Source organism: Lutzomyia longipalpis, chromosome 2 (assembly GCF_024334085.1).
Source record: "Lutzomyia longipalpis isolate SR_M1_2022 chromosome 2, ASM2433408v1".
NCBI classification, from domain to species: Eukaryota; Metazoa; Arthropoda; class Insecta; order Diptera; family Psychodidae; genus Lutzomyia; species Lutzomyia longipalpis.
Window position 1 is genome coordinate 13,884,605 of NC_074708.1, and position 19,425 is coordinate 13,904,029.

The 19,425-nt window shown below is 35.3% G+C and overlaps 3 protein-coding genes across 4 annotated transcripts in view; 1 reads left to right on the forward strand and 2 right to left on the reverse strand.

The window, feature by feature from the left end:
- The window catches only part of LOC129790795 (glutaredoxin domain-containing cysteine-rich protein CG31559-like), a 383,040-nt gene that overhangs the window by 272,446 nt on the left and 91,169 nt on the right, over positions 1–19,425 (reverse strand). The gene's annotated exons all lie outside the window — the stretch shown is intronic.
- On the reverse strand, positions 4,636–6,938 carry LOC129790799 (tetratricopeptide repeat protein 8). The gene is made up of 3 exons (XM_055828532.1): positions 6,460–6,938; positions 5,600–6,091; positions 4,636–5,515 (listed from the first exon to the last, which is right to left on the reverse strand). The coding sequence occupies exons 1-3, from the start codon at positions 6,644–6,646 to the stop codon at positions 4,794–4,796; spliced, it is 1,401 nt and encodes a 466-aa protein (XP_055684507.1). The 5' UTR covers positions 6,647–6,938; the 3' UTR covers positions 4,636–4,793.
- On the forward strand, positions 14,309–15,727 carry LOC129789215 (odorant receptor 4-like). Its single transcript, XM_055825863.1, has 3 exons — positions 14,309–14,667; positions 14,744–15,419; positions 15,677–15,727. The coding sequence occupies exons 1-3, from the start codon at positions 14,309–14,311 to the stop codon at positions 15,725–15,727; spliced, it is 1,086 nt and encodes a 361-aa protein (XP_055681838.1).

Consider the following 19,425-nt stretch of genomic DNA (forward strand, 5'->3'; position numbering starts at 1 on the left):
TCGGAAAAACCGACCACTTCAGATCGGGCTCAAACTTGGTATGAGCACGTTTTAGACATCCCACATTACGAAAATGGTGGTGGAAAATTTTTGATCCGGCCGGCCGGCCTGCCGTTGGTCCCCATTTTGCCTTATAGCTCGAGAACGGTAACAGATAGAGACTTCCGGTTTGAAGTTTTCTATAGAAATGTGGGTGTAAAATTTCATTTTTTCGCATTTTCAAAATCCAAGATGGCCGCCGTCCGCCATTTTGAAATACCGTTAACCACTTCCTTTGTAGCTAGAGGTCTGAAATTTTAGTATGTTGTAGGGCTTAGTGAGATGTTTTCATCAACAATTCACACTTGAAAATCGGTCAAGCGGTTTAGCAAATATGGCGGCCTAAAGCAAAAAGTGTTTTTTCGATATAACTCGAGAACGGCTTGACCGATTTTGATCATCTTGATATCAAATGAAAGGTATTGAGAAGCCCTACAACTGTTTAGAACATTTCAAGTTTTAAAAACATCCGCAAGAGGCGCTAAAAACAAAAACAAAAATTGCCTAACTTTAAGGAGCTATATCTCCGAATCCCCATCATAGATTTCCTTAAATTTTTGATATGTTGTAGCCTGACTCAATATCTATCACCAGTCCGAAAATGAAGAAAATCTATGTCGCCGTTTAGAAGATATGGCAATTTGAAAAATTCTTAAATTTGAAAAGTTCTAAGAGCCATATCTCTTGAACCGCTTGTCCGATTTTGCTCAATTTGGTATCAAATTAAAGGTTATGCAAAACTCTACAACTTTCTAGAACATCAAAAACCTCTAGGACCATTCCTTCAGAACGAAAAGTGAAAAAAACTGTTTTTGTTGAACAAAAATCTGCCATTTTGTGTTCTGGAGGTGACCTTGAAATGTATCGAAATATATGTCAGATTATAGCTTATTTCAATACCTTTCCAGAACTAGTCTCGAAATTTTTGTAGGTCTTGTGGAACTTGAGATATAACCATTTTTGTCTTTCGAATTGATGAATTTCATAAAAAAAAATCAACTTTGCCTACTAATCCTACTTACAAATTAAATTACAACGCATAGACTGACCCATCCGCGATGTGGTATACCAACTCTAATAACTGGATTTTATTATGGAATGTTCAATATTATTAGTTCTGTGGCGAATGAAAAAAGTCGAATTGGCCAGCAAAATCATCTAAGGGGTCTAAGGGTTAAAAAGAAAGGCAAAAACTGTTTTTAATAAAAAATTTCTCTCTTCAAATAATTCCCAATAATTTAAATATTTTCAGACGTATAATAATATTGATAAATTATTAAAAGAAATTATAAATCTCTCAACTGCTTTTCAAAAGAATTTACAAAAGCTTTAGATTAAAGTTTACAAAGCTATTAAAGTTATGTATTTGGCTTTTTACATTAATTTAGTGTTTTAATTTTTCCATGATCTTGATCCTTTCTTGTTTTATTATCCCGCAAATTCTGTTCTATCCCAATCAAAGAAAATTTAAAAAATTTAAAAAAAAATCCTGAAAGGAGGCATCAGTCCATGCACTCTGCATTGTACGCATATTTTTATAATCGTACATCGCACTGACAGCAGGAAAAAAATCTCTCTGGAATTCCATTCTTCCTCCTGCACTTCTTCATCTCCTTTTTGGATCCCTCTCCTCTTTCTCGGCTGGCGCGCAGAAAAAATCATCGATTTGCTTCGCATCTTTTCAGTTTTTTTTTTTGCTTATGCCCCTGACAAGTGTCTGCAAGAGAGACGCATACAGAGGAGGCCAAAAAGGAGTGCATTTCGGATGATTTTATTCGTGCACCTGAGAGATGCATTCTTGGGGAGGGTAAAATTATATGTACACATACACATATTTCTTCGTAGGTTGAAATTATTGAAATAAAATGTGGAATTTCCTGAGAAATCTCATTACGAATCTTCGTGAATATTTGATCCGGCTCGCGTTGTTGGTGGAGTACCTCATGTGAGAGTTGAATTTTATGCTTGCCATTGGTGTACACATTTTGGCCGTTATCAGAGTTCAAATATATATGCATATCTCTCCTCGCTCTCTACATACATTCATACCTATATGTATATATTTCTTGCCAATAAATGAAACTGCGCTGGAGTGTCTGTTTGGACGGAAATCATCCGCCACACATTCCACAAATTCCTCAGCGCTCGTTCAATTCCACTTAATTCATTCTCCGCTCCAGAATCTCAAATCACGCGCTCACCAAACAAGAGTTTTGTGTTATTTGGAAGTGTATAGAGGGGCTACCGATTTAATTTATAAGCATTTTGGTTTCGAAGCCTTTCCACCATCCCGCAGTAGTTGTGCTTAGCGCTGACTTCTTGCATCGTCTTTTTGATATCGATTGTCACGCGGAGACGCTGATAGATTCGGAAGAGAACATCGAGAGGAATTTCGAGGATTCCATGCTTCAAGCTCTCGCAACGTGTGTGGTCCATTTGAATGGCTCAACCACCGCCACACTCCATCCACTCTTATGGCAAAAAAAAACAACCAAATCAAAAGAAAATTGAGGGATGGAAGAAAATTTGAAAGACTGCTTCACCACTCGCACGAATCTTCAACTCTGTGAAGGCCATTGAGATTTTTTTACCTTTGAAAACTTTAGTACCTATTTTTTAAAGATTTCTTGAATTAATACGGGATAAACTAAAATTGCTATAATCTTTTGCATAAGATAGTTTTTTGAAATGAAAAAAAAATTAATAAAAATAGGATTTTTTTCAACCGAATTTAAAGTTAAATTTCCTTTAAGAAACACTGAATTAATTCAATTGGATATTTAAAAAAACATTACAAAAAATTTTTGGATTTTGTACAAAATTTTTTTTATTTGTGATGTTTTTTTTTAAATACGGAAATTATTTACATGAAAAAAATTAAACGTTTATTTTTTAAAGAATGGAGCTTATTCTCACAAAAATATTTTCTTTTCTATCTATTTCGTCTTACAAGGGATTTTGTAAGATTTGGTATTCCAGCAAAAAAATCTTTTATAGCACCTTTTTAGAACATTCCCCTCAAAACACCAAAACGTAACTAGATGTCGCTATTTGTGACGTTTGACATTGAGAAAATAAATAAAATTAATTCGGATCGAACTTTATTACAGGAAATTTATTGAAAAGGGACGTTTATTTTCTATTTATTTCGTCTTACAAGGGATTTTGTAAGGTTTGCTGTTCCAGCAAAAATTTCTTTTTCATTATTTTATAGTAACAGACCTCCGAAACTGGAAGTCGAAAACAGATGTCGCTGTTTACGTTGAAAAACGAAGTGAAACCGAAAATAGGCGAAGTGAAAAAAGTTAATGTAAACAAATAAAATGAGGTTAAAATTAAGTGAATTTATCAACAAAACACAATGGATTATTCGTGATTTTTGGTAAAAATTTAACCCTATTAAAGTATTTTTGCATTTTACATGATAAAGAGTTTTTTTTTTTTAATTTTTTTATCTAGATTGTGATGGGAAAAATTGAATCATCTGGAACTTTTGAACGTCTGTGGCATCCACGGATTCCGGGAAGAGATACCCGGACAATTCTCAGGCAGCATAAAATGGTTGTTTAATAAGCAGAATCTTATGCGGAATGCTGGAAGCATTTGTGAAAGAGTAGAGATTGGTTGAACCAGCTCTACAGAATGGCTATAAAACCCATAAAAAGATGAAGTCACGAATCTAGAATATTCTTAAATAAAACGTTTTTCCATATTCTATCTTTTTGCTTTTAATTCTACCATTCTACACTAAATATCTTTCAATGCAGCCTGTGTGACTACTGCATAATCTAATCATCTTCCTCAAGGCCAAGTCTCTGGAAATTATTGACATTCGTTGGCATAATTCCCAAAAAAAAATGGTCCGAATTTTTCCACATATTTCACAATAGTTTTTGTTAAAAAAAAAAACAACCTAAAACAATTCCAAACACTCAGATTCATGTAAAATATCCGTCAAAGTAGTTAATTGCTGCCTATTATGACGATGAATCATACTTTGGTGGTCACAAAAATCACAAAAAGATTGAAAAAGCACCTCGGCAGGTCCTTATAAAACATATGATTTTGTAAGATTTTCTTACAAGTTATAAGAAAAAATTCGGCCGGAATACCAAAACCTTTTCTTTTCTATTATAGCAAAAATGTTTCTCGCGACGTGGTCTAAAAGTTGAACTGTGAAACTTTTTAGATCTTACAAATTTATAAGTTTTTTTTGTGAGAATGCCAAAAAACCTTATAACTCACGAATTGTAAGAAAAGAAAAGAAAATATTTTTGCCAGAATTAGCTCCAATATTTAGAAATTATTTTTGAACGGATAGTCAGTAAACCTTCCTGCAAATTAATTAACTAAAGATCTCAACTCAAATAAACGAATAATTTTGTCAGATTTTGGTAAAAAAAATTGCCTGAAATAATTTTTAATCATTTAGACAAAGTAAATGACCTCTTAAGCCCTTGATGAACCCAACTTTGCATCCTGGTGTGGATCTCTCAAAGAAATAAAACAATAAAATTTTGAGCTTACAAGTATCTGGGAAAGGGATTAAAATTCTTTTTGTTTAAAAATCATTTTCTACTTATTTTATTATTCCCCAACAACTTGCAGTGTTTCTTGATATAAATGAGATGCTTTATGGGGGAGCTTATCATTTATTGCAGAGAGGCATATGTATATTGATGTGCCGATTAGGTCTTGGGGTTACACCACATAACTTTGGCTTTCACTTGCACCGTCGATCTCACGGTGATATTTCATTTGGCGCTATCGATGTGCTCAAGGTTGTGGTGAATCTCCGGGCTATCGGGCAGAGCACTCTTGGCTGCTGCCAGGTATGATCTCGCTTTGGATCTCTGACCGGCTTTCGCTGCCAAAACAGCCAGATTATTGAGGGCGGCGCCGTGCGACCCGTCACAGCTGATGCACAGTCTGAGGCACCTCCGGGCGAGATTGAAGTCACCACTCGTGAGTGCTGCAAAGCTGCAATTGTACCAAATATCTGCACGTTGTTCCGTGCTCGTGGCCAGGCGGAAGGCACGCTGAAAGCACGGCATCACGAGATCCAACTGCCCACCGTAGAGGCAGCAAAGGGCTAAATTGCAATGCAATTCTGCACTATTGACACCCATTGAGAGGATACGGCGGTAGTGTAGGAGTGCCATTTCCGGTTGATTCCCATAGAAGTGATGCACAGCAATGCATGCGAGAGCTTCACTGCTTGTGGCATCAAATTGTGCAACAAGACGGTACATTCGAACGGATGCTGGGAGATTCCCAACAAGCTCCAGGATGCGAGCTTGCTGCGTGAGGAGGCTCACATCACCTGGAAGTCGATCCAGAGCTGACCGGCACACCTCCAGGGCTGCAAGGGGTTGATCAATCTTCACGTATATCCGTGCCAGGAGGAGTACTACATCCGGATGGGCACACTGTGAAAGAGCTGCACGGAGGAACTGTTCAGCCTTCCTGGGATTGCCTAAAAAAAATGTTTTAAAAATGTAGAAAAGATAATTCTTTTTTTAATTTAATCAATTAAATAAATAAAGCTTTTCCATCCTACCTAAAGTAATTAAACATCGTCCCTTTTGCATATTCCACCACCAATCACCTTGATTACTTCTTGCACTTGTGGCTGCATCACATAATTCTAATGCCTTCCGCACATCCCCTTCGTGATAGTACAAGTAGCTAAATAAAATATGAGCTACAGTCTTTTTTGCAGCAAAAACAGCAGGATTGAGACGAGCTACATCCACAAGAGGTCCAGCTGGGTCATGCAACGTGAATATCGAAGCGGACCCCAAGCGAATGTTCCTGGCAGTTCCCGAACGAGATCCCGTGCGTGGTGCAGTTCGACTGACCATTGAGGATCCCGGACGAGTTTGTCCCATTGTGCCAGGACGTGCCATGCCGGTTAGGGGTCTTCCGGCGGATGTTGTTGGACGATTTCCCACCTTGGCAGCTCCGGGTGTTGTTAATCCTGATGAGGTTCTCATCGTTGTACCTGGTCGCGGGGCTGTGGCTAGTCGAGAAGTGTCCAAATCATCATTTTCTGTAGATAAAAATGTTTATTTCTTTAATTAATATTAATTCAAAATAGAAAGTTTTTTTTTATGAAAATGGAAAAGTTCTTAGAGAGAAGAATTTAACAGAATTTTATATAACGATAATTTTCAAAAAAAATAAAATAAAAGTAAGTCTAAACAAAGTCTTGAAGATTATGTGGAGGAATTTATTAACATTTTTATGAATTATGATTTTAAATAGAAAATTCAATTCTCAATCAATTTTCTTGAAATTTCGTAGAAAACTTTTAATATCTATTCTAACTAGAGTTAAGAGTTTTTAAAATGTCACTTGTAAATTGATCTAAAACATTAAATAAATTTTCAAAAAAGAATAAAAAGAGAAAAGATTCACCATCAATCCCATCATCAGCTTCAATATCATCCACATAGACTCTCTGTGTTAGGGCACGCATCTTCAGCTCCCAAACTCTCTGAAGTCGCTGATCACCATTGTTTTTTAACATTGTATTGCACACCTCAATGCACTCATCGTACTTTCGTTTTCGATAGAGGGACACAGCTTCGAAGAAAATGTCCATTTTTGCACGTGAAAAGAATTCAATTTATTTGTTTATAGAAATTTTGTTCCTATGACGACCCCATTGACCCTGTTGCGTATATCAAAGGGTTTGGGGAAATGTGTGGGTTAAATTGCCAAGCTTATGATAAGCATAAATATCACAAGAAACGTTAAAAATACACATCTTTTGAATCGTAGAAAAATCAATTTGAAGACTTAAAGAACTTCCTCAGCATTTCATTCAATTGGAGAGAAGAATAAAAATTATATTTAAAGATTCTTTATATGCAACAGGTTTTCCGTTGGTTGTTTTGAAATGTTTATTCTTATCCGTAAAATAAAACTTTTGGATAAAGCTCCCACTCACAGTGCAGAGAGCATAAAAGTGTGCTGGTCTATGCTGAAAAGCACGCTGACAACCAGGCGTCTCCTCTGTGACCACCTGGCGCCTCCACTGCATATACGAGTGATTTGATCAGAGAGATTAGGACACAAATCCACCCAGTAGATGTGATTAAAGTGTGGTGTTTTGAATTATGCTGAAGCCATCAAGTCTGAAATTGCGAATCAATGTAATGGAATTACATTGTGTGGAGTATATTTGCATGCTTGAATGTCTCTCAACACGACTTGTGTACCTTCTTCACCAGCATCATTGTACATTAGAGATTTGCATTGGGAAGAGATAAAAGTTGGAGTGGATGAGTGGATCAACAGCCCCAAGATGTGTGATTTAGTGTGCGAGCACACACGGAGAAAAGAGGTGATTTTTCACGTGTTGGTTGAGTCGCCAAGTGGGTGGTTTGGGTTGGATGAAATGAAGTGCCTTTCGTGGAATAGCAGAAAGTAGCAGCACTGCGTGGTGTTGAATGAAAAACGCTCCTGGGCGGCTTTACTCTAGTCCCGCATACATGGCAACACACCGTAGGAGATGGGATGAAACACCACCTATATATTATTTTAATGACTCCAAAGTGGCGAATGTGGTGATAAATTGGAAAGCAAAGATTCAAAGTAAAATCCTCCAAGTAAATCCTCAAAGTAAAAAAGTGCAATTATCCTATTTTCCAATTTGTTCTCAAAGCTTTGTCCACTTGTGAAAATTTTTTCACGCACAGAGACAGCAAAAAAGCTCAAAGAACAAAATTTCACTACATAACAGCTGAAAATGAAACAAAAAAAACGGAATGAAAAAAAAAGCTTAATAGAAAGCTTCAGAAATAGTGAATGAAACACACACACAGAAGTTCAATTACCTCCCATGTCCCCCCTCCGAATCTGCCGTATTAAGAAGAATATAAAGTCTCAAAGTTCTTTGTACATTCCGCCAGGTTGACAATGAGTGGGTGGGTGAATTGTTCAAGTTCAGAACGCATAAAGTCGCCCTGCTTAAAGCTCAAAGCTATGTAACTTTGATTAAACTTTATATATGCCACACACAAAGGACCATCTTGAAGACATTCACTTTGCATACCTTTATGCCAAACGTCTGCTGTGTGCAAGGTGGAAAGAAAAAGAACGTGTGAAGTGCCAAAGGGAGAATAAAATAATCAATGGGTAGGAGATTAGGGTGTGCTCACATTGCAAATTCATCTGAAAAAGTAAAAATTCATGTGAATAACTTACCTCTTCTTTTAAACGATTTATCTTGCATGAAATCCATGCATTATTGAGTTCAAAATCAATTTATAGAAAATGTAAAATTTTTCTGAAAAAAAATCATTTTTTGGAATTGTCGAGATTTTTAAATCTCCAATTTCAACGGATTTATTATATATAATTTGAATCATTTCTCCTTAGAATCACACAAAAAAAAGGAGACCATCAAAAAGATTTCTAGCGAAGAGAGTAGAAAAAATTTATTGTACCATTGTCCTTGCAGGGATATTTGGGCAATATATTATGGAGAGAAGCAGTTGAAAATAAATTCACTTGATATACTTTAACAAACCTATTAGAATTTTGTGAAGCTCCCACACACTATAGTATGTGTCCTTTGAGTGGGAAAAGGGAAAATTTAATGTTTGTAGGTAGTCGAAGCTGAATCTCTCACATGTCCAGTAGCAGCATATTTGGATGGAATGAGGAGAGAGAGGTCAAAAGATGAACTTACAGGACATAATTCTTGGGGTGAAGTAGACAAAAGGGAGACTTTTGTGTGAATTCAGCAAATATTTTAGCATGTAATTCTGTGCACAAAACATCTACTCTGTGCGTCCTTGAATGTGGTCATTTGGTCATTTTGGGCCTGATGAAGAGGAGCTAAAGGATGACAATCGTTGGCAAACACGCATGGCTGAACTGGACACCTAATTTCATGTACACGAAATTCTTCCTCATGATGATGCTGAGAACAGATCCAGGGAAGGATAATAAGGGAGGTTACTCAGCAATCTGTCAGGTCTCAAGTATCTTCCATAATTTCCTCGCGCAAGTGGATTAGCCGAAAATGAATTCACACACTCTTTGGTACTTTTCGCATGTCTTTCCTCATGTGTTGGCAATTTATTAATCACTCCGTACCTCTGTATTCTATGGCGGAGATATCGCTTTTTGCACCACAAAGAGACCCCACCGACGGGGTTCTCACATGGCAAAGTCGGCACAATATCATGCGATTCTCGCCCCCGCTGCCGCACGACAATTTAATTGATTGAGGTGATTCACAAGATAAATCGCCATCCTCGTAAACACTTTACGCACTCGATTCGCTGCAGACGCGCAATACAACAGAGCTGCTCCCCTTTCCTGACATTCTGCGGGGGTGTGGGTAGTCCATGGGAACAATGGTGGTGCCAAAACATCCATCCACAATCCCAGCGAACAATCACACAATCCTCTGGGTTCTGCGGTGTGTTCTTCACAACCCAGCTCCCCGTCAAAATGAACGGTGGGGTGGTTGGTTTGTGGTGGGTGTTTTAATTAAGCCACAGAAACACCCGGGCTACCCGATCAATCAGCCCAGTCAATCAGACTTTGTTGTAATTTTTCGCCGTCAATTACCCCCATCTTACACATAGCACACCCATCAAGGTATATAGTATACTCGAAAATTCCTCCTCAGAAATTTCACACCACATCCCACCCCCTTCTGAAGATAAGCTGAGCATTCTTCCAACACTCACGCCCACAAATAATTACATGGTAATCGTTGGAAGAAACTGTTGATCGCCATTGGGGTGCTTGGTACTCTGTGAATGTTAATTTCGTGTAGCGTGAACAAACCACATTTTCCCTCATTTCCCCATGCAATGGTAAAAGTTTTGATACACACAACCAAAACCCTTGAAGAGATACCCCCGACAGCATAACTTTGCCAACATTTTCCCGAGTCATCGCTTTCATCACGTGCATCTTCTTCTTCATTGATTTATTCTCGATAACTTTTCTTGTGTATGGTGCAAAAGTATTTCCCCGCATGAAAAGACGAGGAGAAGGAAATCCACTGGGGAATTTTCAAATAAAACTTTGTAATTTCCCCCAAATTTCCCTTTGAGAATTTTCATGCAAAGACAAACAGCAATTTGATGGGAAATCACGAAACTCCTTTTTCCGTGATATGAGAGAGAAAGAAAATCAAGGAGGAAATTCTCAATGGGATTTCATGATATGCGTGTGCAGCAACGGAGATTCACAAAAAATACCCAAAAACGTTCCCCATACAAATACAAAAAATAAAAGAAAATCACAGGTAAAAACGCAAAGAAAATGTTTGCTGTTGAATTTATTTTTGTGTGAATATTCTCCATATGTTGAAGAATATTCGGAATAAACTGGAAATTCTATGCGAATGTGAAATTAACCTACATATTTCTAACTTCTTTTCAAGCTTCTATATGCATATGATACTCAAAAGAGAAAATTTTTATTATATTTAATTTCGATTTTCATTGAATCTGCTTTGTTATTTCTCTTTTCTATTTGCTTCGACATTTAAACATTTTTCCAGGCTATATCATATAAAAATGAATAAACTAGTTCAAAAACTTCTAAAATGTCTACGGAATTAAAGACTAAAACAAAAGTAAATACAAAAAAAAATCCTCCTCAATTTTTTTCGACTTTGCTCCATATTTCTCTACTCATTGATTTATATATAACACAAAATGTTGTAAAGAAAAAGTTGCGAGGAAGATTTTATTTTGCCATTCAGTCAGTCATGTCGAATAAATAAACATATGGATGAATTGCAAAGTCAGACTAAAAGGGTGTATGTATATGAAAATAAAATGCCTCTGAGCCATTTATGTGAGGATGTTGAGAACAGTTGTCAAATTGCATTTTACATTATGATAAATTGAGGGTGAAAATAGAAATTTGACGATCATAAATTTATTTTTCTTTATACCAAAATTTTCTTCTCCATCGAATTGATTTTTTTTTACTTTTCGTGCAGAATCAAAATGTGACTGTATGTGCTATAAAATGTACGTGACGACACTGTAAATGATTTGCAATACACTGTGAGTGATGATTGAATAAATCAACGAATTGCTCATAAAATACTTCATTTCGTGTTTTTGGTCACACCGTTTTTCTTTCTTGGTAAGAAGGAAAATATTTTATGGTTGCACCCATGACTTTGAATTGGATGAATTTTATGAGTGAAGCTCAACTTTAAGTGGAAAACAATTCTGTAATATTTCGTATATCTCGCGAAGAAAGTATTGACCCTTTTTCTTGCCCTTTTTTTGCACGCTAAATCCCCGTTTTTATATCCATTTACGGGGCATTTACATTTGCGAGGGATTTCTTTTTTGTTTCTCATGAGTGGAGAAGGATTTTATAGTGTGGGGGGGATTTTGCAGTGATGATCCTAAAAATGAGCTAATGAAGCGCCCCCTTTTGATAGCCAATCTGATACGCGCTCCATGAAAACGGTCCAAATAGTTGCTTTCATGACCACGTGAGAAAATTAATTTGAATCAGCGCAGTGAGGGAAATTTTCAATTAGCATTAATGTTGGGTGTGAGAGAAGAGCATCAGCAGTGGATGGTGGAGTAAGTCAAACGAAATGGATAAATTGTGTTGGTATATTTCATGCAGACATTAGAGCACAGTGGGATAATCAAAGACCATATGAAACTAGATCCAATTTGTTGTGACTAATTAAATGGTAAAGCCACCCACATATTCGTTGCGAATTTAAAGGCCTCAAGAGAGACGCATGTGAAGCTATCAATGGCCACATAATGTATGGGCTTGGTGTGTACGATGATCGCCGCACTATTCCAATTTACCACGACCTGCTGTTCACGTGACGGACACATTTATCAATTGGAATAGATTGCATTCACCCTTTAAGCCATTTGCCACTCTTCACAACTCGACAAGGAGTCTCTCCATTTGCTTCTTTGAGCCATTTAAAACCATCACACCTGGTCATCTATATTAGAGTAGAAGGTGTCTCTTCTCTCTAATTTCTCATCATCTACTACACTAAACTATATAATGTCTCTATCTACTCACATCAGCAAAACCATTTGGCAGCAAAAAGCATTAATTTTTGAATAAGATTTTGGCCATTCATGAAGCGGTAGAAGATAAAAAGACACATAAGATGAAATGATTAGGAAGTCGTTGAATCTCATCTTACCCATTTGAATATGCTATGCTCTATCTCAAATCTTTATGTTAATTGAGTGCTAATTTGATGCCATTTCGCAGCTTAAATTAAGCCCCAAAAGTGCCAAAAGTTAATTTGTACAAAAGGCGTGACTCTGCTCTTTTTTCCCCGCAAGCACGTACGCAAGTAATCGATAGATGTCCATTTTTAGCACACCAACTGCCTATCCATATCAATCAATCACATTTCTTTCGTATTTTGTTCTATATAGATGAGAAAAAAAAGAATGAAAGAGTTCAAGTTCATTGCACACACTTCTCATTTGAACACCAGCATAAAACTCTCCCCATTCCGCCCATGGGTAGAGAATACAATTTTATAGCACAATATACTCATCTTCTGGGTCGTCTTCTAATAATAAATAAAAGTCAAGGGGTGTTTATCTCAATGAAAAATATTTAGATCATTCAATAATATGCGAGAACACTAAAAAAATCTAAGAAAATAGAATCGAAGAGAAAAATTTTAAAAAGTCAACATATTTGGATTATTTGAAAGTATTCAATTTAAAATTCTTTCTCACATCAACACCCCTTGACTAAATCTCACCAAAAGTCCGATGAGGTTTTGAAAATGCTCTCAAAATGAAGGATATAAGAAGGTTGAGATTTATATGCTTTGCTCATAGAGAAGAATAGCCTCTCGTTGGCAAAATCAATCATAATCTCAGTGGAAGATTCGAAAATGAGGCAATTGAGCAGAAAATTGGAGCATTTTCTGCGTCATAATAAAATTGGCAAGATTTCCCCACAACTTTTAGCATTTTGAATTCAAAAATTTCATTGATATCCCACACAGGAATGAGAAAATTTTCAATTGTTATTATACCTGAGTATATTCTTCAATGCCTTTTGGTGGAAGTTTCGGAGAAAACTTGAATGGCGGAAATTGTCGTAAATAAAAACTTTTCAATTTACGTTCCAGAGATTTTTTTTATGATTTTCAAATTTCCTTTCAAAATTCCACAAGATTGAATTTAATTGAAGGGATTTCATGCAATCAATCTTAATTAACGAGTCATCTTCCACGCCATTTCTTCAATGATTAAATCAGCACAGTGATTAATTTTTAATAAAGGTCATTTTGTGTCACCTCGTTTTTCAATTTTTAAAAATTTATTATGTTGATTTTTTTACTCAGAGTTCTTCACACTATAGTTCACACACACAAAAGAGCTTCATTAACAAAGCATAATGAAAATCCATGCAAGTGTGAAAATTTCCACATATTTCCTATGCTGTGCCAATGGAAAATGGGGTGACATATTTGAATAAATTTTAGATGAAAGTACATAGTATGAATTGAAAATTCTTCAGGTATTCTAATAAGAAATTTAAAGTTAATTCTTCGCTAAAATGCGCAAAAAGTCGTTAAAAATAAATCTTTATTTTTTTTTTATATTTAAACAGAATTGTTTTCATCAAGAATTTCACACAAAAAATATTAATTTGATGTCCCTAAGGTTAGAGTTGATGAAGTTTATGATAAAATGACTTTTAATTAAAGTCTTTACTTTTAGATTAATAATAAGAATTAAATATATGTATGTAGGTAATAAAAAATATTTTAGAATTCATTATAAATTTAATTTTTCGTTATTAATCAATCTGTTTGGAGTAATATAAAGATAAAAATCTTATTTATTTCTCAAATTAATTTACGACGTTTCGAGATTTTGATTATCCTTCATCAGGCTTTAAGAAATTTGATCTACTTCCATTTTTTGCAATTTTCGTAATTATTAATATAAGGAAAATTCTTGGACGAATTATTCTGTTTAGAAAACTTCTCACTACTATTTTTCACACAACTGCACCCCTATTAAAAAAAGAAATTGCAAATTTAACATTCAGATCAATAAATAACTTAAAAGACTGTAACACCTGCTTGGTACGATGAAATGGGGATAGAAGAAAATAGGAAAACTACATAAAAAGGAGACAGTTTGAGAATTTGCAGTTAGTGCAAAAATCTCCGCTTAATAAAATGGCCAATAAAAGAGTTAATGAGACCGACGGGGGAATAAATACAAATTACTTGTTCAATTTATTGGAAATGGGGATAACACTGAGAACTCTCCAGCAAGTTGGATCGCAGAGATTTGGATTTATTTTGGCGCATTTGCTGAATTTGCATGCAAATACAATTCTTGTCTTTGACATCATCTACATTTGGATTAACTACGAGAGGATGGATGATAATTTCTCAACGCTTCTCTTCTCGGCAATTGCCTTCATTGGAATCAATCAAATAACACTGAAGAATTACTCAGCTGTGCCGTTCTATGCTACTTTTGTGTCTCTTGTGGAGTGGATTGAGGAGCTCTATGCGAGAAGAGTGGAGAATGAAGTAATCCAGAAGATTTTACGTGAGGAATTAGCGAAAGCCTTTAAATTTTCCAAACTTTTCTTCGAGTATGACATTGAAGATAACTTTCCAAGACATTTTGCAGAGAGATATTTTTAATCATTCCATTTTTTTCCTCCACAGAGGCTACAACGTAGTCTTCGTTATAGCTTGGAGTCTCTATGTGTTTGATCTTGTCCGTCGACCGGGAAATAATTTTCACATCTACATTCCGGGTCTATCCATGGAGGAGTACAAATTGGTCTACTACATCTTGCAGTGCTCCCTCTACATCGTCTGTGGGCATTGGAATGTAATCATAGACACGGCAATTGTTATAATTGGAATTCATATAATGGGCTTCATAAATACCGTCAATAGGATGATTCAAGGATTGAACGATGCGGAAGTGAAGACAAAGTGTCCGAATCTTTTGGTTAAAATTCTCATTCATCACGTTGAGATGATTGAGCAACTTAATGCCTTCAATAAGGGCCTACATTTGATGTCCTTTATTCAATTTATTATGAGCACCATGATTTATTTAGCCATGTTCTACACCGTTCGTAGTAGCAATGCAGAATTAATTGTCTACTCATTTCTTGTATGTGTCCTAATTCAGCTCTTTATGCTCTGCATGTTTGGTGAGATAATTTCATCAAGGACAGACAAAACGACCACACTACTCTGGCTAACAAATTGGTACGAGATGAGCCTGCCTGACCAGAAGATTTTCCTCATCATTCTGGCAATTACACAGAAATCCTTTGGTTTGAAAGCCGCAGGAATGTACGAAGTCAATATTATGGCCTTTATACAGGTTAGTTATGCTTTATTTATGCTTTATCAGTAATTTTTGATTATTTCCAAAAAGCTAACTTATGAGATTTAAGTGCCCTTACGTTCTCTATACTAGAAGCCCCTTACTAACTGAAAAAAAAAATTGAAATTGAAATTGAATTAATTTTTAAAATATTTTTACATAGTAAAAAATTTTTTATATATAGGCATTAGATTAGTAAAGAAAATAGATACCTACAGATTCGATTAATTTAATTTTTCACTTTCTAATTTCAGATCATTAAAGTTGCTGCCAGCTACAGTACACTGATTTATGCTCTAACATGAGCATCAAAGCTGAATTTGTTGTTGATTCTTCTAATCTATGTATAATCCACATCGCATTAACATGTTGCTTTCCCAACGAGAACTATTTTCCCAAATGTTGACTTTGTGGAAATAATTTCCAAAATATGTCGAAAGTAGCTGCCCTATTTTGGAAGGAAATCATCTTTCGTAATATATTCGGCATATTTCCTTATCAAGCAGCCTAATTTCTGCCCTATTTTTAAGTAAAAAAATTGGGCAGCCCAAGTGGAAGATATCTCGAAAAAGTTTCGACGCCTTCCCAATAGGGAATTGGGTGTGGACAGTCTGTCGAAATTTTTCCTTCCTCCATTTCCTTTAATATAGGGAAAAAATAAGGCAACTTGTCGACTAATATTCGACATGCTTTCGACAATCTTCCCAATTTTTGCCCTATTTCTTCCCAATTTCTGCCCTTCTCCAGATTTTTGATTTCATATTTTGTCAACAGATGGACTTTAAGGTGTAGAGGTTAATGAGCTCAATGGCGTACTAATTCGTGCGCGGCAAATCAAAAATTTACTTGCTAAAATTAAATTCGATTTATTAATTATCTGAGACTTTTGAATCCAAAATATGTTGACCAACATGTTTCTGGATGTGTAAAGAAATTTTAAAAATACTTTCAACAAGGTTTTGGAAAATTTCATTTTTTAAGTGAAATTAAAATATAATAAAAAAAATTAAATTTTTGTGAAATGCAATGGCATTTTATCGCCTATGGCAAATATTCATGACGGGAAAAGGGTGTGGCATGGTTTTCCAAAGACCAAGCGTCAGGATAAGTCGCAATATAAAAATATTAATATTTATTAATATCGTGTTCCATTTTGTCTTGACATTTTATTGTTGTCATGTAAAATAACGCCATGGAGGCCCCAATATAATCATGTGATGTGTGAAAAGAGCAGAACAAAATATGTTGTTTGAATTGAATATTATTGGAGAGAAAGAGACAAATAACGGGGAAATCAAGGCAATACATGTCGACATACTTTCGAAAATTTTCCCTATTTCTGCCCTATTTCGACGGTAGGTCGTAATATGGTCGACCACGTTTCGACATCAGCTTCCCAATTGGGCAGAAATAGGGAAGATGCTTTCGACGAACTGTCGGCAGAAAAATTGGGATTTTTATTCCCCATTTTCGTCGAGGCGTCGAGATTTTGACCAATTCTCGACCCATCCCTGCCGACGGATTTACGAAAATTTTCCCTATTTTCAAGCGATTTCTCTCGTTGGGTTCACGTCGCGTTATATGAAGAAAACTTTCAACAAAATTTCAATCAAACTTTAATTATTTTAATAATTATTTTTTCACAAAAAAAACTGTTTAAATAATATTAATTGACATTTTTAAAATTCAACTTATAAATCAACTTACAAAACACACAAAATTCACCTCGAAGTGATGGAATTTCATAAAGAATATAAATGACATTTAGCCACATTCAAATGCAGTAAAAATGTGCTCTAATAATTGCACAGCAAGTACCTTTTCTTGTGTAGCCGTTCTTGAAAGATAAATAAATTGAGTATAGATTAAATATATTTGATAAATTGTGTATCTATTGGCGTTCGCTGATTATAAGGAGAGTCTGCTTGCCATTAATTTCGTGTCACTACCCATTGCATATTCATTAATTTCTCAAGAAGTTATGGATAGCAGAGGAAGTTAATTTTTCCTTGGCATTGGCGACTTATTTGTCATCTTCGGGGCAATTGTAGGTAATTGTATTATCCCCACCCTCTTTCATACTAATATACGTTCAATTATGCACAGCAGCGAACTCCAAGAAGGCAGCCCTATTTTTCTCTAGCTTAGAGTGCTAATCAATGCTGTCGAATAGATGGTGCATGTGATTCATGGGAGTACGCCCCAAGGAACTTCCTCACCACATACCTACTACACATTTTCCCGGAGAGAAAAGGTTTTGCAAAATTGTAAAGATACGAATGAGATTGGAGTGCTACAAAGGGGCTAAGAAGATGAGAAAATTTCTACTCAAGATGAAATCGATTCTTTTGCTTGGTTTTTTTTTACTCCGCCAAAGCTCTCATTCTAAGGAGATGTTTAGAGGATTAAATTTTCTGTTTTTTGTCCAGTGTGCGTGTTTTTTAAATTTTATGCAAATTAAAAAGCATTCAAGCTCGTAAGATTTAACATTGATTATCCCCTTTTTGAACTTTTAATGTGGAGAAAGAGATTATAGATAAGTGCCGAGGGTTGGTATGTATATAGAGGCGGAATATATGTACAGTATGTATATAGTAATAGAAGAGACAAGTTCAAATTGCCATATTATGCAAGAAATAATAACGCAGTGTAGTGTGACTTCACCTATTTTCGCATATCTGCTATATAATTGCATATTAATATGCAAATAAGGGGCGTATACGAAATATTGCATTATTCAATCTACAATTTTTGTTGCACCGTCGATGCCTTTACTTTCGCAGCCTTATATTCCCTGGGTGCAACAACACTGTATGTATTTGCGCGATGTCAACCTCAATTATCTCATGGCAGCTAGAGGTGGAAAAATTTTCGCATCCCATACAGTGGGGGTCACAAAAATAGTATCACTTGTTGGTTATTCTTTTAATAAAACTTCAAATAACTAAGAAGAACATAATTCTTTTAAGCAATAAATTTTCAAAACATTCCCAAAAAAAATTAAATTGGACTCAAAAAACCCAAAATAAATAAAACAGAAATCCATAGTACTCTCGCATAAATATCATGATGCTATTATTAATATCACGACTGTTCTTAGTGCATCAATAAACTAACCATAGTACCAGTGTATATGTACAGCACAAAATGCATAGAAAAATATGAAATTCAAAAACCAATCAGTTATTGTTTTGATTGAAGAAGTGCTTTTATTTAGAATCAAACAACTTGTGATGTTTTCCGCAAAGTTTTCGTTTGCTTTTTATATGGAGCTTTAAGAGGGAAAAGAGAATATTTTTAATTGAATCAGTGCTGAATTATTATTGAAGATTACACTGGGGACTTGCTATGTATGCTCTCATGCAATCAAAAATAATTCGACTACAAACATCGAATAAATTTGAAATTCTTGCTTATAATTTTATTTCAAAACGATTTGTGAAAACTTGAATTACATCAAAACAAATAATTAAAATCGAAAAAATTTATTATAAAAACTAATCAGAAGTAAGAAAATTTTTTCAATTAGATCACAAAAAGTGAGGCTCCACAATGAAATGCCAGTGTACCTTGAGATTTTTAATAGTATAATGCCACCTTGTCTAGGTTTGTAAATTAAAAGACTAAATATACGTGCTATTTTGCGATACAATCGCATAATAATTATAGTGTCTTGCCAACGAGTTGAATTTAATGGAAATTTTCTCGCTCGATTTACTCTTCATGGGGTGAAGGTTTAAAAATTGCGACGAGTCAAGAAGAGGAGGAGATAAAATTTAATTCTGACATTTGCATTAAATTTTTGTATTTATGGGAAAATAAAATCTGTCAGTTCTATAAAATGCGTGCAGAGATTTTGATCTTCTTGCACACATACACACCTGTTAAAATTCAATTTTATTCTTCTCATAGGTGAGACATGTGTAGGAGTATACAAAAGGGATAACAGAATTAACCCTCTGCAGACTATTGGATTGTTTTCGTTTAATTGAATTTTCATATG

Coding starts and splice junctions, on each gene's coding strand:
- LOC129790799 (XM_055828532.1), bottom strand. CDS start 6,646: ATGGACATTTTCTTCGAAGCTGTGTCCCTCTATCGAAAACGAAAGTAC. Junction 6,092..6,459: donor AGCTGATGATGGGATTGATG/GTGAATCTTTTC, acceptor TTTTATCTACAG/AAAATGATGATTTGGACACT. Junction 5,516..5,599: donor ACGATGTTTAATTACTTTAG/GTAGGATGGAAA, acceptor CATTTTTTTTAG/GCAATCCCAGGAAGGCTGAA.
- LOC129789215 (XM_055825863.1), top strand. CDS start 14,309: ATGGGGATAACACTGAGAACTCTCCAGCAAGTTGGATCGCAGAGATTT. Junction 14,668..14,743: donor TTTTCCAAACTTTTCTTCGA/GTATGACATTGA, acceptor TTTCCTCCACAG/AGGCTACAACGTAGTCTTCG. Junction 15,420..15,676: donor ATATTATGGCCTTTATACAG/GTTAGTTATGCT, acceptor TTCTAATTTCAG/ATCATTAAAGTTGCTGCCAG.